Source organism: Crocodylus porosus, unplaced genomic scaffold (assembly GCF_001723895.1).
Source record: "Crocodylus porosus isolate Cpor-Errol unplaced genomic scaffold, CroPor_comp1, whole genome shotgun sequence".
NCBI classification, from domain to species: Eukaryota; Metazoa; Chordata; order Crocodylia; family Crocodylidae; genus Crocodylus; species Crocodylus porosus.
This window is the reverse complement of record NW_017728949.1, coordinates 49900801-49918642: the sequence shown is the minus strand read 5'-3', so window position 1 is coordinate 49918642 and position 17842 is coordinate 49900801. Positions and strand designations below refer to the sequence as shown.

The window sequence follows — 17842 nt, the reverse complement described above, 5'->3', positions numbered from 1 at the left end:
TAAGTGGCAGTAGCTAGATCAGAAATTCTCCGCTTTTTTAGCCTCAAGCCCTGCCCCCCAAATCTTTTCTGAATTTAGATCCATCTCAGTGATTGTCAACTGGGATACTGTGAAATTCAGAAAAGTGCACTGCCAATTATAGTCCAGAAAAAGTCTGGCCCCAAATCAAAATTTTGGGAGATCCTGCCCTATGGATATGTCCAGTTTCTATACACCTGTTTCTGCCATGAATTTATCAAGATTCATCTTGAAACTGCTTAGATTCCTTGTCTTACTACCGTATTTGGAAGGCTGTTCCAAACTTTAACCCTGAAAGGCAAAACCTAATGTCCTGTTTAAACTTATTCATGGCCAGCTGGTATCTACTTGATTTCTTTATCCTTCTAGGTACTTAATTCCTGAATCATCCTCTCTAAAGCCTTCACTTTTTATGGCTAAACGAATCTCTTCTTTCTGGTCATAGAGTCTCCTTCATCATCCTAGTTACCCTTCTCTCCATCTGTTTTCATTTTTAATACATTTTTTTCAGAACTAGATGACCAGAACTGTATACACTATTCTAAATGAAGTAATCAGTGGCTCATATGATGATACCAACACTTCCTTCTGCTAAAACTACCCACCTAATTGATCCTAGGATTTTATCACACCGAAGAACTTAGTAAAGGAGACCTTTTCTTGTAAGCAATTTATTGAGGAGCTAAAATCCAGTCTTAATATTAGCTGTTAGATGAGATGCATCATTGGCACTATTTCTATTGACTTGTCTGCACAGGGAGATTAGCATACAGTAGATGCATCAACACCAGATGTGTTACTGCGCAGTTGCTTAATTTACTGCACAATAAGCATGAGCATCTACATGTGTGCACGCTTACTTTACAGTAAATTCCCTTAACTGTGCTTAAATTTGCTACCCACAAATACCCAAATGCAGGTAGCAAATTTAAGTGTGATTAGTTTCTGCTCAGTAACGCATGTGTAGACATGACCAGGCAGCAAGCTTGCTGCTGGGTCTGCCCAGCCACTATGGCCAGCCACAGTGCTCCTGGCTGGGAGCCTGTCCTGCTCCAGGGCTGGGTTCCATCACTGGCAGCCCCTGTTTGCAGGCTATAAAAGCCAGCCGCCATAATCTGTCCTGGGGCACACAGCACAGAAGCCTGAGGGCACTGCATGTTGTATACGTCTTCTGGGCAGGCCACAGCCCTACTATGCCTGCCTCCCACCACCCCAGCAGTGCTGCTGAGCCTGTGGCTGCAGCCTCTGGTCAGGCCTGCCAGCCCCCAGGGCCACCTGTGGCCAGCTCAGTGCAGCAGGGCCAGCACCACCTCCATGCTGCACACCCCCAGCAGACTGCTCTGTGACTACAAGTGCTGTGGGGCATAACCTTAGCCACGTGTCTCCCAGTCCTGTGCCATGCACCTGTGCTGGGTACTGCTGGCAGCTGCCCAGAGCCAGCAACAGCATGACAACCTCCCAGAGGTTCAGAGAGCTGGTGCAGGACCCACCATGTCCTCCTGATCCTCCCTGTCCAGGTCCATCCTCGCCTGCATGCGCACACCCATGCCATCCACCCAGGGCCCCAGCTGGAGCCAGGAGGAGGTTGATGACCTCATGGTGTTCTGGGGCAACATGGAGGTGCAGAGGCAGTTTAAGTGGGGTGGATGTTTAATGCTCACATTTATGAGGCCCTGTCAGGTGGGATGCGGGAGCAAGGGTACTCCCAGTTGGCATGGAAATGCCACATCAAGATCAAGGCATTGCAGGCACAGTGGGTGACTATGACCAACCACAATTGTCAGTCCAGTTGTACATGCAAGACCATGCCCTTTATGTGACAGCTAACCTGTATTTTGGCACCCTAGGACATAGGCTGCAGCCATGCAATTTATACCAGCATGGGCCCCTGAGCCCCCACCCTGTCCTGACCCCTCAGGTGACACATCACCAGAGGAGGGACTCTCAGGTGTTCAGCTTCCTGACCAGCTCCTCTGCTGCTTAATCCACTGGCAGCTTGGGGAGCCCTGGCCAGTGGCTGCCTTACCCACTGCATAGCTCCAGACCTTGCCACAAGAAATGTCTGGCTATGACACTGCTGGCTGTCAGCTGTGCCAGCTCCTTTTTGGGGGAGGCCCCAGGCCAGGCACCAGTGTGCTGCACACTGCAGGCTAAGGACACTGGGCATAGCTGGATGCCATCACTAACGGGGAGAACTGCATCAAGTCACCAGCTTCACTGCCATGACACATGGTAAGCCGTACATTGGCAGAAGGGCCCTTCCCCATCCCTGCCCCTGGCCCTAGCCCCTTCTCCCTACCTGGCCCACTGGCATTCCCCTGGCCCTGGGTTCCCCACTACAGCACACAGAGAGGAGGGACACAGTGAAAAACTTTATTGTGCAGCGTGTGCCCCAACAGCTAGACAGCCAGGGGCCTCTCACACCAATGCCAGTGGCAATGTCTTCCTCAGCAGTGGAGGTGGGGCAGGAATGTGTAGCACTACCACAGGTAACCCTCCAGGTGGCAAAGGAGGTAGCGGAGCAGTCCAGGCTTCCCCCCACACTGTTGTAGCTCGTGGTCTTGTACCAGGTGCACAGGTTCTCCTGAGGTACCATGAGGATCAGCAGCAGGAGGGCATAGTGGGTTGGGCACCCCTCAGCCTGCACAAACAGCTCATTGCACACCAGCCAGGGCATGCACAGCAGTGGCATGCTTGGGGCAGCACAGCAGAGGGCCAGGGGGCAGCCCCAGGGCACCTCCTACAGGGAGGGTGGTGGCACAACCAGCTTTTCATCCCCATCATCTGGGAGCCTCATGCACCCCAATCCCAGGCACTGTGGGCTGGGTGGCCTGTGGGGTGAGGTGGAGAATGGGGTCTGGAGCCACAGCAGCAGGTGCTGCCAGCAGCCTAGCCTGTCCTGGGAAGGGGGTGGGGCAGGCAGGGTGCCTGTGCCCAGAACCCAGTGGGCCACCAGCCTGGTGGAGGCCAAGGACAATGACTGCCAGACCCTGGACACCATCCTGAGCCTGGCGGTCTTGTGCATGCCGGCCAGTGCCCAACCCTCAGCCCTAGCCCCACAGGCCCCCTGACAGACACCTGCCACCCTCCAGTAGGCCCCTGGCATGGTTTCTGTGGCTGCCATGGACCCTGGACCCACAAGGGCACAGCCTGAGGCCAGGGTATTGTCTGCCTGGCCCCAGGCTCTGCCCCCTAGGTGCTTCCATCCCACGGTCCCCCACTCTGGGACACAAAAACCTAGACTCTTGTAAATAGTGTTGAAACTAAGAGGGTTTTTTATTGTAAGTAGGTGGGGAGGGTGGTAAAGGGGCTCTGTGTAGTGGTGAGGGAGTGGGGCTGTAAGAGTTAGAGAGGGAGAAGGGAAGAAGCTCTGTGCTGAGTGGGGATGATGGGAGGGAATAGGATACTGTGATAGGAATAAAGATTTCTTGTTTGGATCAAGAGGCCTGGCATGTGTAGTGCTGAGGGTGGGCAGGGAGTAGGAGGTCTGTGGTGGGGCCAGCAGTGGTGTAGCAGGAGGGCTAAAAGGGGTGCACCAGAAGGTGGTCCACCAGAGCCTCCCACATCTGAGACCCTGCCCTCCAGTGGCAGGTGTGGGGCCTCACTAGGGGGGATCTGCTGCTGCCGCAGCTCATGCTTCTACTGCCAGGCTGCCTCTGCACACCATGCCTCTTCTGCCCAGGCCTCATGGAACACCTCTCCCCAGGCCTTGCAGATATTTTGTAGTACACAGGCTGCAATGATGACCTGGGGTAGGTTGTTTTTGGCCATTTCAAGGTGGGCAGTGATGGAGTGCCAGCAGCTAATTAAGGCGGCCAAAGGCACAGTGGACCAGGCCCAATTAAAGTGGCCAGCTGGCACTGACATATGTGAATATCCTTTAGTGGTCTGCGATGGCTTGCAGGACCACAGAGTGGAATCCCCTGCAGCTATAACAGGGGTGGTCTCCATGGGGCAGGCAGGTCATTGGGATGTGGGTACCATCTAGGGCCCCAATACACTGCAACTGCTTCTTGGGGGTCATGGACAGGGACGACAGTGTCTGCCAGTACGTCTTGGATGGCACTGCACACCTCCAGGACAGCCTTCTTGGCGATGGCCTTGCCTATGCGAAACAACTGCCCCACCTACTGCAGGCTGGCAAGTGTGGCCAGCTTGAGCAGTGCCAGGCCAGGCAGGTGTCAGTGGAGAGGGGCAGGCACATTCTAGTATCCTGGCACTCCAGGCAGGGCCAGAGCTAGTGAAGCAGGTCTGTGAAGGTGGCCTGGGTAATCCAAAAGCCATTGATCCACTGCTCATCATCCTAGTTCTGCTGCCCCAGGTGCTGCCACCAGTGCTGGCTGGCATGGTGGGCCCAGAAGCAGTGGGGCTGGAGGCCCAGGAGGGCAATGGCAGCTCTGGTGGTGGCCTCCTGGAGCCTCTCATCAGCATTGTGGCCCCTGGGTGGGCAGGTGTTGCTGCATGTGAGGGAGCTGGCTGGGGTGAAATGGCCATGGGCCAGGCAACAGTTGGCATGGGGGACCACCAGGACAACTCAGGTGGCTAGCAGGATCGGGGGACCCTGTTCCTCGCTTCCAGAGCCAGGGGCTGGGGTAACTGTAATGCAGGCAAGCAGAAGGGGTGCAAATACAGCTGCCACATGCTTTCTTCTGTGCATGCCACACTGTTCCTCTGTGCACACGAACTGGCTGCCCAGAGAGCACAGGGTGGGGCTGGGTTTTAAAGATGGCTGCCAGGTGCTGGCAGCTGGGGCTGGACCCTGAAGCTCCCTCTGGTGGCCACAGGGGCACGTGGCAAGGCTGAAGGCACCTGGCAGCAAATTTTCTGCCAGGTCCCTGCCCATGTAAACACCTAGCCAAAATTGCTTCCTGTGCAGTAAATCTAGTCATGGCTAAATGTGTGTGTAGACATGCCCAGTGAGCTAAAGTGTGAATTGACAACATACTGGCTATTCTGCAGTAATTCCCCAGGCAACCAGTATAATTGTACCTGAAGCTTGAGATAGTGGGTTCTGCCCTGCCCCCCCCCCCTTTTTTTGTGGTGGTGGTGGTGGGAGGCCTTGGGGTAAGCATTACCAAGGGCATCCTTTTGGTCCTGTTGAAGGGGTAAAGATAGGTAGGGCCACAAGGAGGGTAAGCCAGAGGGAGTGTGGTTAAATGAGAGGAACACAGTCTTGGAAAGGAGGGCTCCTTATTTCTGCCCTCTACCATTGACTGAGGAAGGCCTAAAACATAAATCCTGAGCAAGTACTCTAGCCACTTATGGAGGAGGATCATTTTGCTGCCATGTAGATGTCTAGCTGCCTGGACAAAAAACCAAAAACTACTCCCCTCCCCACCACTAAGATGCATATGGCTCAGGCATTCAATAGGAAGTTGGAATCTGAGCACGCAGAATCTTGACACGAGATAAAATTTCCCATTGGAGCAATTGGGAAACCACAAATCTCAGGCACAATGATCTAGTTCTGGAGGCATCTAAGGGTGAAGTTACACATTACACATATATCAGTGGTTTTCAACCTCTGGTATGCAGACCCCTGGGGGGGTCTACAGGCTATGTGTAAGGGATCCATGAAAGATAACCATGATCAATAAAAAGTATGTGAATGTCCACACTTAAAATTCAAAGGGGTCTGCACCTCCATTCAAAAATTTTTAGGGGTCTCCAAATGAAAAAAGGTTGAAAACCAGATTTATTTTTACAAAATGATTGAAAGGAATCCCAGCTATTGTGGGGATGTACGCAGGCTGCAATGATGACCTGGGGGGGTGTTGTTCTTGGCCATTTCAATTTATTTTTATAAAATGAATGAAAGGAGTGCCAGTCATTAATATAACTGATTTGACCATGCATTGTAAATTTTGTCTTTCATCCCAGACTAGCGCAGGTTAAGTAAGTAGTGCAATATTTGTTTCATTTCACGGTTGTCTAAATGTCTGCACAGTCAAATATCTGTGAAAAAAATCTACTGTAGCCACTGCAGAAATCTTCACTTTACTTGCTGGGTATTGGCCATTTAATTAAGGACACTTAAAATGTGAGTGTCTGCACATTAAAGCTTGCTGACTTGTGCAAAGTAAGTGACCTTTGAGCATCTGAAAGTTATGTCATGTCAGGCAAGGGTTAATGCTGGGCTGTGCTACTTAGCTTGTTTTAGGGTAACTTCAGCCTGCTCCAGGGATAAAACAAGCAATTTGCAGTCCTCCAACAACCCAGGATGCACCACTCTCAGCTCCCCTCTGCCCCCAAACTAGAGCAGGGTTTGAGCCCAGGTTCCCTAGCTCCTGGCTGTGCCCCTGTTCGCCAGCCCTCTAGTGGCAAGACGGAGCTATGCACGCAAGAGCCAATCTTCGCTCAACACACGACTGCTCACAGCGCGTTCCAGCTGTGAACACTGTTTAACATTCCACAGTTTTGTATGGGCGAAGTGTAACATAACTCCACCTTAAGTGCTGCCCACTGAAATGTATGGGCAAAATAGTCATCTGCAGGGGCGCAAGCCTGTATGCTTGTGATCCACTGAAAGTACTGGAGAAATATTTACTTACATGGGTAATGTAGGATGCCTCCCTGATTCTGCTAGTGTATACTAGGACCTTGCCAGCAGCCATGCTTTAAATGCCTAGTGGGTGAAACAGGAGTTAGCCCTAAGCATTCGCTTCAAAGTTAGTGAAAAGCAGGTAGTCGGCTATACATGCATACCCTCACTTATTGTGCACTTATTTCCCCATATAGACATTACTGTGAGGTAATGAGGCAAACAGGTAAACACCCTATTCTAAACAGGGTGACCAATTCCTAGCTGCAATTAGTACCTTCTGGATGTTTCCAGAAGCTACAGGGATAGATACTGTCCGGGATTAACTTTATCCTTAAAGAGCTGTTTGTATAAGGAAATCTATGCAATTGTGTCCAAATGGTTATGCACTCAAATTTTAGAGAAACAATTTTGGAGGTTCCTTTGAAAAACAGTCTCACCTTTTTGTAATTTTAAACTGCCTGTTTCATTCCATTAGGGGATTGTTCCCATGGAGCTCAGTACATTACATGTACTTTGCAGGTTGGTATTCTAGAAATATATACCATGAATTGGGTTGCCAGGCCAGGTTGAAGGTGTATTTGAATCACCTGCACTTCGGAAACAGCTTCAAGTTTCTGCTAATGCAACTAAGGTCCACAGCAATTCTCTTTGTATATAATGTGACTTTTTCTGGTGCAAGTGTTCATAAAAACAGGACTCTTGGCAGAGAGAAGAATATAAGCTTCCAAATATTGCATACTGCTTTCTCAAGGCAAATCATCTCTATTTTCTAGTAAAATAATGCCAGAATTTGAGTCCAAGCTGTGAAAGGTTGTTCTTGTTACTGTTTTGCCAAAATCCAACTTGTGCATGGCTGGGATATACCGTTTAAAAACCTTTTCAAGTATGTGCTTAATCAGAGACTTGAACTAAAAAAAAATAGTCTTGAAACTGGGTTTCTTCCTGAAGATAGGAAGATATGAGAGGTACGCATGGATAGGGACCTATCAAATTTGAGGGAGCTCCCCCCCAGTTTTGCAGGCAGAATGTGGAGTTTGGCAGCTATTTCACAAGTGGAAAATGGTGGCCTCTCCCCAACACCTCTGACTAACTGAGGCAGCCCACAGAGGCATTGCCTGCTTTTGTGGGCAATGCTGAATTTAATGAATTTCATGAACTCGCAATTTCAGTAGGTCCCTATGCATGGAATAATTATAAATTAGCTTCACAGTATACCTTCTCATCAGGTAGGATTTCTCATAGATGTAGACTGATGACGGAGACTGCTGCCCTTTGTAGCAAAGAATTACTGTGACTTCTTGTTTGTGCCATTTTACAAAATACTGGTATTGTCTCAAAACTGCACCATTATCATTGTTTTAAATAAACATTAACAGTTCTATTTGCCAACAAACTTGGATCAGTCTTTGCTTGCATGCTTGCTGATGTGTATGTCTGTGCATTTTCAGTTTATTCTCTTATTTACTAAAATGCTGGTGATGTCTTCTGTGCCATTCAACACAGCAATTTTCACTCTTGCTTCCCAGTTTGTGCCATGCAGCATGAAAAGTAAATACAAACAGAATCAGTGCTGTTTTTTTCAGCTAAAACACTAGCAAGCATAATAGCACTATTTTAATAGGTACTCTTTATTTTCCTTTTAGTGCTGAAATCAGAAGAGAGAAGAAAGCTGACTCAGGGAAAGGTGTTGACCGGGAGACTTGTCTATGACTTGTTCTTCAACTTATTTTTACAAAATGAATGAAAGGAGTGCCACAATCATTGATATAACTGATTTGACCATGCATTGTAAATTTTGTCTTTCATCCCAGACTAGCACAGGTAATGTAAGTAGTGCAATATTTGTTTCATTTCATGGTTGTCTAAATGTCTACACAGTCAAATATCTGTGTAAAAAAAATCTACTGTAGCCATTTCCAAAATCTTCACTTTACTTGCTGGGTATTGGACATTTAAGCAGTATGGATTTCATGCCATCAATTTAGTAAGCAAAGTTTCTTGCAAATTTTATTTAATTGCTAGTAGGCTTGTACTGTATTTTACTACTTTACCTGTGTGCAAATCCTGAATATCTAATTTCATTCAAGACTAACTTGAAACAGAGACTCAGTTTTTTCTTTTTTTTTTTTTTTTTTACAAATTAGCTCTAATAATTTAAGACGACCCAAATTAACAAGTAAGAACCAACTGTAAAGATATTTTTAAAATAATAACTGGCCTGACCCTGCAACCGTGAATTAGGATACTCCTTACCCATGCGAGTTGTCCCAGTGAAAACAAGGATTACTCATGTGAATGAGGATTGCAGGATCACATCCTATATTTGTGCAGTTTCCTTGATTTAAAACTGACTATTTAATATTCAATTTTTTACATAACTGGAACCACAAAGTCATATCCTATATATATGTTCTTGCACCTTGTTTGAAAAATCACATCTGTTGATGTGAAATATTTATACAGTATTTGCTAAAAATGCAAGCTGTGATTACAATATCCAATAATGTACTGTATTAAATGTTGCTATGGTAGGTCAAACCTGCAGTATAATGTTAATGAACCCATTATTTTATATTAGTGGGAGTTTTGTAGATATAAAGCTTTACCAGAAATATGCAGTTTTTGACCCTCCCAGTGGTGATCAGTTATTTCTAGTTTACAACCTAATATACCACCCACAAAATTACACATTAAATTGCATATTTATTCTTCTACTAGCAATCATGCATTTCTCTACTCTAGAGATGAATAATGTATTAGAGACTTAGAGGTGTCCTCCTGTTATTTTTGTTACAGGCAGTTTTCACTCTTCCATTAAATGCATGTTGATTAAAAATAAAGCTCAACATTGCAAATTAAGACATGGCTTAAAGCCATTACAAATAAGTCTTTCCAGTACATACCAAACAGATTTTGTTATGGACCCGATTCTTACTCAAGCCAAATTTCTGTGTAAACAAGGACTGCAAGATCAGGCTTTCAAAGCATTATTCAGAAGTCACTATTTTTACTTTTTTATTTTTTTAAAACAAATTTTAAAATGATTAAGGAATTCTAAGTCCTAGGAATGAGGCAATAGTTTTGCAGTCTCTACAGTAATTAATTTACAGGGCTTTAAGGTTTCTTAGTTGTTCCATTAATCTCTTCCTGGAGCTGACAGGAATGATTTTTTCATAGCCAATGTGGTCAACACATTAAAACATTCCTTTTAACTGTTTTTACTAATTCAGCCACTGCAGAAAAGACTGTAACTGCATTCTTTTGCAAATAAATAGGCTCACTGTTTTAAACTCTACTGAGTATTATTAAAGCCCTTTAAAGGTCATTTTTATGGAAATTATATTTAATGGATGCAAAGAAGGATTTACATTTACTAAAACTATTGTTTGTATTTATAAATTTATGAATAAATACAGATGCATTAAGGTATAAATGCTTTGGTTTTGTGTACTTGATACATTGTAACATTCCAATTGTTTTGAAATTAGAATAGAAGTATAATACCAGTTTGTCCCTGGAAGCAGCCTGCTGGTGTTTTAATATGTTGCTGACTTTCTGTTACAGATGATCAAAATGTATTTGAAGTTTCACATGACCAACTCTTAGGATATTAAGAAATCAGTGTATTCAATGGCATTCTGTACTTCTGTTCAGTATTTGAATATTTTTTTACAGTCATTCAGTTCTTGTGTGGATTTTAAAGCTACTTCAATGTTAATCTCAACATTTTGAAACCACACACAATATAATGCAAATGTAGTGTTATATATTTACTTCTAATTTCGTATTCCTGGTCAAAATTACCAAATTTCATGGATGTAATTTATTATAAAAGTTTAAGTAATGTGAACATGTGAATAGACTATTGTGTTTTTCACAAATAAGAGATGTTATGTGAAAATAAATATTTATCCTAACTGTTCTTCATTTTTCATTTTTACAAGACATGGATCAAATGTCTGTTCAGTAGGATGTGAATGCACATGCTACAATGTCTGCCTTGCGTTATATGTTTGAAAGAGTGCATCAGGTAGATAGTTGGAAATGTTTCACTTGTTCTCAGAGTCTGAAGATCTGAGATTAGTGCACATTTGTAATGAATAATTTGACAAATTTATGTCCTGATTCTGCCAGCTGTTCTGTGAAGGAGGACCTCTATGTTCAGGTAGAATTCCATGACAGTATCAACACTCTGGGTGTGCTGGCTACCTGTGCTTGGTCACAAGTCATTTGCTGTGCTTTCTGTTCCGCGTCGGGATTAGTTTGCGTCTAAGTGTTAAACTTGTCTTTTATCCGGGTGGGGGAGGTGTCAGGGCTTCAAAACTGTTTTGTCCCAGAAGCGAACCAGAAATCAGGTTGTTCTTCACAATCAGTCTTGTTCCCACTCCCCTGACTTGCTCTTCATTGAGATAATCTATGCCAGATAGGCCTGGTATATATTAATTCCCATGTCCTCTGTTGGTTACATACAGTAGGGTATTTAACAAGCTCAGCCTGCTCCTAATCTCTGCTATGTGCCTCACTGAGGTACAGGAAGGAGCACTGTAGTCCTGTGGAGCAACTGCTCTTTCCATCCTCCCCTTCCATGCTGTTTAGTGAATACTACACACTTGAAAACCAGCTTAGCACTGCATGCTGTTCAGATTCTGTTGTATATACTCTCACGCACACAGCTTATTTGTATTATGGTCACTGGCCAAGCTTTACTGTAGGCTGCTTCTGTGGTGCTCCAGTCTCTGCTGGCAAAGACCCAGTATACAGTGACTGACTGCAGATAAAATTAGACACATAATTAGGTCTGGAGCTCTTAGCAAGTACTTTCCTTTATTCAGTAGGTTGAATTCTTCCTTTTTATAACATTGCCTGGACTGGCTCAGGCAGTGATGCTAATGCTAAACCTATTGATGATAGCAGGCCTGGAGTCTGGAGACTCTGACCTTACTCCACAGGGGCAGGTGGAATGCCTTATCCAGAGTGACGCTTGGTGTTTCAGAGTTCTGTGCTGGAAACAACACGAGTTCCATGTAGCATCCAACTCTTTTCTGGTGCCTCAACTTAGCTAAGCCACACCTCAGGTTTCACTCTGCTCTACGATGAAACCCACTCCTTATGTTTCCTCTCTCCAGAAGGATCTCCATGCTCACCTGTCTTACCAATCTGGCTTGTTGTGGTCTTTCTGAGTTCTTTGCAACAGACTGGCACTAAGTATATAATACAGGAGGAGAATGCAGGGCAGTATATGCCTACAGGATATAAAAATATAAGACCTTTTTTATACCATTAATACTGCAGCTTTACACTTCAAATAAGTTTTCAGCCAACTCCTATTAGTAACTTGTCAGATAAAGCAAATATAATTTAAGATAATTAACATAATGCTTTGTTCTGCTTCACAGATAAAAGAAAACAAAAGAGATCGGCATATCTAGAGCTCATAGAACTTTTTCATCAGATACGAAAATAGTTAAAGTAGGCAAAATGTGGAGGATACTACATGTTGTTCCTATTAAAGGAATGTAAACCACAATATAAGGTTCTAAAGTTTCCTTTTTAAAAAGGCATTTCTTCTTTTGATATCAATGATCATTGATCAAGAAATACCAAGAGATTCCTAATGGAGCTCTAATATTTATTATGTATGAGAAATTTGTTTTATACACAATAGAGTTCCACAGTTGACTTATTACTTGTCACTTAAAAAAAAATACTTACTGCGCTGATCCATCCATCAGGGAAGAAAAGTCCTGGATTTTGCTATCACTTCTATAGGTTGACTGTCTTTGTATCATCTGGCATCTCAAAACCAGTAATGGTGGATGCCAGGGAAAGTATAGATCACCTAGATATACCTGGTTTAATGCTTGCCCTCTAAAGCAGGTTTGCTACAAGTGGCATGGACAGTCTTTGCATGTGGCATGCAGCAGATAGAGAAGGGACAGGCAGCACAGTGGCAGGTAGGGGAGAAAGCAGAAAGCAAAGTAATACATTGGGCAGGGAGTACAGGGCCAGGAGCAGAAAGCAGAGCAGCAAATCTGGGAAGGTAAGGGGATTGGAGTGGCAATTGGGAAGGATGTGGGGCTAATTTGTGGCACATCTGCCAAAAAATGTCAGCCACTGCTCGAAAATATCCATTCCTCTCAAAGACAGGATACTGGACTAGATGGACCAATACGGCAGTTCTTATGTTCTTACTTACCTTATTCTCACTTGTGAGAAGTCAAGGTTTTGAGGGTAGCAGAGGGGTTGTAAAAAAAAGACTATTTTCTAATGCTGTAGTATTGGTAGCTTGGTTGATATTATGCACCTCTTAGGAAAAAAAAAAGATACTTTGTATTTCTATAGCACATTTTACCAAAGTTCTCAATGGTATGTTAGGAAAATTTGATCTTGAACAAAAACTTGAACCTAAAGCCAGCACTATAATGCATGCAACCTTCTCCCTGTTTCACAGAAGACTGGTTATTTTGACACAAGGCTGAGTTGCTTATACAATTTTCAAAGTGTTTGTGAAAGTTTTATCCTTATTTTGTACCAGAATTTGATCTTTTTCTTCTTGTACATGTCCATGAATGAAGACAAAAGTTAAAGCAGGCAAACATTATCATCTGACTATACTGCTACTTCTGCATTCACATTTACTGTTACAAAAACTCTCTATGGACACAGTAGGTTCATAATAAGTGTGTTAGTTGTCAATGCACTAAATGTAGTACAGAACCAATGTACAACATGATATGATACTACTAAAGGCTAATGCTGCTATAAAAGGAGGTAATATTTCACTAGAATATTATATAACTAAACATGATTTTTTGTTGTTGTTATTTTAGATAGATAGGAAGATGACTATGCATATCATATAGGACAGACTTTGGTACCCCAAATGTTGCTGTGCTGCCTTTAAAAGAAATGCTTCCTTTTCTACTTATGTTTACCAAAAAAAAGCACTCTGGGAAATTAAGGAAACAAACAGTTTAGAGCTGAAGTGTATTTTAGCAGTGTGGAGATTCCCAAGTGAACCTCTACTAATAAATCTGAGATAAATTGGTAAAGGACATAAGGGTTTTACTGCCCAATAGTTGTACAGTAACTACCTGTGTATGTGTCATTTACGGCAGAACAAGAGCAGCTAGCTTAGCCCTTAATTAATGAAATGACCAGAGATCCTTGCTCAGATTTTACTAAAGCAGATTCTATTAAAGTCAATAAGGCTCTGTTTTATTAAGTAACTAGTAAATTTGATAGTATTGCTCGCCTTTAGGTATTAGCAAAATTCAGCCCCCATGTTCTCTGGCAGGTATTACTCAAGACCTTTGCTAAAATTACTTTCCATAATTTTTGTTAAAGGGTCACAAGATATTTAGGAATAGTCACACACATGCATGTATCTGTATTACAGTATATATGTCATATCAACTCATAGAAAGGATTGGTCTGGAAAAAAATCCAAAAGGATTCTCTGCAATGAATGGAATACTAACATTACTACATCCCTATGAATGGTTTTAGCAGAGATGGTCAAGCATAAGATAATTTTTGCAAAAAGGTTTTATTGAAAATTTAATCTAGGTTCTTTGTAAAAGCAATCAGATTTCAGAAAACTTAAATAAAATGTCTGCTTTAGCCTTCTGAACTTCCCAGCCCCTGTTCAGCTAGTTACTCTATTTAAAAACATATCCATGATAAATTATCCACGGTCAAAATCAGTATCACCAATCAGTGAAAGGGACCATGCATCTTTCCATCTCAGACTGGAAGCAGTAAGTATGACAAGGTATCAATTCAAGTACCACACTTTAAAAAATTGGCAAAGGACATGTAAACATTTTGGTGCAGATAAAAACCTGATTTAAACACATTTCAATAAAAAAAAAATGCAATGGTTGCTTGGCAACAGAGGTTGTCATAAAAATTAACATTTCATTGTGTGTAGACAGGCTACAAGGATTTAACAAACCTTTAATTTCTTCATTCAGATGTTCATAAAGTTATAGTGGCTCAGTGCAAGTTTATGGAAGGAGAATCAGCTGGACAAATTGCTATTAACAACTTGATCAATCCTGATATAATGTGAAATGTACGTTGGTGCTAAGACGATGAGAAACACTGCTTTATGAAATAGCTCATATGGGTGTAGATATGTTTGTGCGCCTGACCATCAATGCCATGGTCTTTGTCCGTATACCACTGTGGAAAAGAAAATACAAATAATATTTTAACTTGCTCCATAGTAAAAAAGTGTAACTGATATTTATATTAAGTATTTCTATAGAATCTATCAATTAAAAATATGCAACCAGTAAACATTATGGTTTAAGGCTGATCAGGGGTGATTCAGAATGAGGCTGGAGACATGATGGGGGCAGTCTGGGTTACTAAGGGACTTAAGGAGTGTAAGGAAGAGGGAATGAAGATATTTCACTGCCTGTTTCCTTGCTCTGTGTGGGTTGTCGGTCAGCCATGTAGTCTATCAGCTTTAACTCTGAGTTAAAGGGGAAATTTCCCAAGTTTTAGTACCAATTTTGATAGCACTGCTTCTTGTAAAACCTCTCTGTGCAGCCTAGATGACAAAAACAGCCTCACAAAAACCCTTCTTCCTTTCCTGGAAGACTTCAGAACTGGATTTTCCCTTCAAATCCTGTTCAACCTGTCAAGCCTCCACTGTGCGTCTGTGAACGAGAAGATACTTCTGTAACTGACAACAACAGCGTGGGCTTCAATTCTCCTTCCACCTGTCTCCTTAAACATCATTTACCAACTGCTAGGACAGAATAGGAGAGAGAGAACCTGAGGCTGCCATATGCAGTATCAGCAGAAGGAAGTAGATGGTGAATATGAAGAGAGCTGTCACCTAATTTTGGCATTGCTCAGCTAGGTTATCCCAAACAAAGAAAAAGACTCTAATGTCCACAAAACCAAATTTTCACTACAGGCTTAAGAATGAGATGTTATCAGAGTCTAAGTGAAAACTGGAGTTTCACATGCATACACTGGGTTCTCATTTAGATAGAGAAAAGGAAGGAAAAATCAGTGAACATTTAAAAAAGTTGCATTTGAAAATATTTTTTATGCACAAATTATCGAGTCTGTTACTAAAAAAAAGTATATGGTGACCTCAGCTGTCTGCTGCAGAAACAGAGTGCCATTTCTGGGGGCCAGCTTCAGTCGCCAGAGGCAAAACATGGCATTTTAGTCTTTGTTTAAGTACAAATCAACACAAGCTTAATGGGTAAGTTGCTACTGATGTCTCACTATAACACACACACATTTTCTGTGATGATAGAAGTAAGAATAACAGCTCTCCCAGGCAGCTATGAAGGGAGACTGTAACCCTGACAACATTTGTTATAAGCACTGAGCCATACCATTGCCTGGAAATCCACCTCAGCATCAACAAGAGCTTTGGAGATCTGTGCTGCTTGCTGAAAATGAACGTTATCTGGAAATGAGAAAAAAAAAGGGAAAGGAAAGGTAAAAGCAGAAACTGCTTTTGCATCACTCTGGGGAAAAACATAGCAATGAGAAGAACACAAACAGGACTGTTTAGAATCCAAGACTCCCCTGCTTACTAGAAGACAAATTAGTTGTAGAAAGCCACATTATTTTATTGATGCAAATGTAACAGCCTTGCCCCTTCATGCTTTTGTTTTGTCAGTAGTAGAATTGCAAACCTGTCTGTAATACTAAAATGTCTAATTAACTGCAACTCACCATCTGCTGTTCCATGAATAAGGAGATACTCAACTTGCTTAAAATTTTCAGCTCTGGCCATTACTGTTGAATTCTGAAATTTAAAAAAGTGCTATTATTTAATAAATGGCTTGCTACCAACTCACTTTCATTCCAGTTAACAAAAATCAGGGGTCCTTTGGATACAAATAAACAAAGTAACATTCAGATACAAGGACACTACATTAGGTTCAAGCTGCTCTGTTCTTGTCTGGGTTTTGTATGCTGGGTATGGCTGCAAAGTAACCTGAGTATTCCCATGCAGCAGAGTTAAGTGAGGGAGATACCCATCTACTGCGTTGCTGCCATGTGGATTGCTTGCAGAGTTAGGCTTGCCATGGGTATTCATTGCTATCCAGCAAACGTTAAAACATGTATTACCATGGCAACTCTGTGTCCTACAGTAGTATATACTACTATATCTCAAAGACACTGCATGCAGCACTTTGTTCAACTGAACACTACAATTTATTGTGGTTACATCCATGTGAAGCATCCTTATCATTTCCAAGCAAAAATGATGGACTAAGACATTTAAAAATTGGGACATTACAAAGTACAAGAAACCAGAATAAAAACAACAGCAAAGACCTCTCCCCCCATCCAAAAACATGCGCCAAGAAAATAATACTGAATCAAAATAAACTGAAGGTAATCTGTACTTTGGCAATTAGAATAATTTCGACATGTGAAAAGCAGGGACTAAAATTAATCACGACAAATTTAAAGCTTGGTGACAGTGTGCCAACTACGAATAGAATAACTGCTGAGACTTGCAACTGCAACTAAGTGCTGTAAAGAGGCAATTCAGACTGGAGAGAAGAAAATTTCTTTGAACAAGCAAAGAAAATATGATAATGCTCCAGGATGCACAGAGACTACCAACAAGTAGACCTGGTGAGAAATTCAACATACTGAGATAAAGCATAGGTTAAGCACTAATATCCCTCCATTAACGGTACTCACAGCTTCTTTATCAGTCTCTCATCCCTTTGTAAACTTTTTTTGTGTTACCTTTTTTTGATGTAGTTACATGATAAGATTACATCTGTATTAAACTACCATATAGTATAGAAAAATAAATGTAAACAAAAAAGAATCCAGAGTTAATTCTTCCTTAGTAGGGTGTCAAATTTGATTTCTTGTATAACATTAGGTTTATATCCCTTACATCTGAATCTTCATCAGTGGTTTTCCATCTTCTTTCATTTGTGGACCCCTAAAAATTTCAAATGGAAGTGCAGATTCCTTTGGATTTTAAGTGTGGGTATTCACATACCTCTGATTGATCACAGTCATCTTTCACAGCCCCATCAGACATAGTCTGTGGACCCTCCCAAGGCTATAGGAACAGGTATGCCTTAACCATGCTAACACATGGGGCTCTTAGGCTTGGGCAAACCTTGCTACTGACACAAACTACCCTGCCACAGGAAGAATATCTCAGCTGATTTAAATGGTAATTTCTTTCTGTGGCAGAGTAGTTTGTTCCCAGGACAGCTGCTTATCTGCACACAGTTGTCCCAAAACAATTACCTTCAGGATTTTGCT

At 42.6% G+C, this 17842-nt stretch overlaps 2 protein-coding genes across 5 annotated transcripts in view; one reads left to right on the top strand and one right to left on the bottom strand.

Moving 5' to 3' along the window:
* SLC4A10 (solute carrier family 4 member 10) overlaps window positions 1-10481 on the top strand; it is a 337292-nt gene extending 326811 nt beyond the window's left edge. For all 4 annotated transcript variants that reach the window (XM_019554513.1, XM_019554512.1, XM_019554511.1 and 1 more), the window contains one exon: window positions 8206-10481. In XM_019554513.1, the coding sequence (XP_019410058.1) occupies window positions 8206-8272 (67 nt within the window). In that variant the 3' untranslated portion in view covers window positions 8273-10481. The remainder of the gene's footprint in view (window positions 1-8205) is intronic.
* Window positions 10482-14092: 3611 nt separating this feature from the next.
* DPP4 (dipeptidyl peptidase 4) overlaps window positions 14093-17842 on the bottom strand; it is a 78193-nt gene continuing 74443 nt past the window's right edge. Inside the window, exons 24-26 of the mRNA XM_019553546.1 lie at window positions 16274-16346; window positions 15928-16001; window positions 14093-14749 (exon numbers count right to left, since the gene is read on the bottom strand). Of these exons, the coding sequence (XP_019409091.1) occupies window positions 14651-14749; window positions 15928-16001; window positions 16274-16346 (246 nt within the window). The 3' untranslated portion in view covers window positions 14093-14650. The remainder of the gene's footprint in view (window positions 14750-15927; window positions 16002-16273; window positions 16347-17842) is intronic.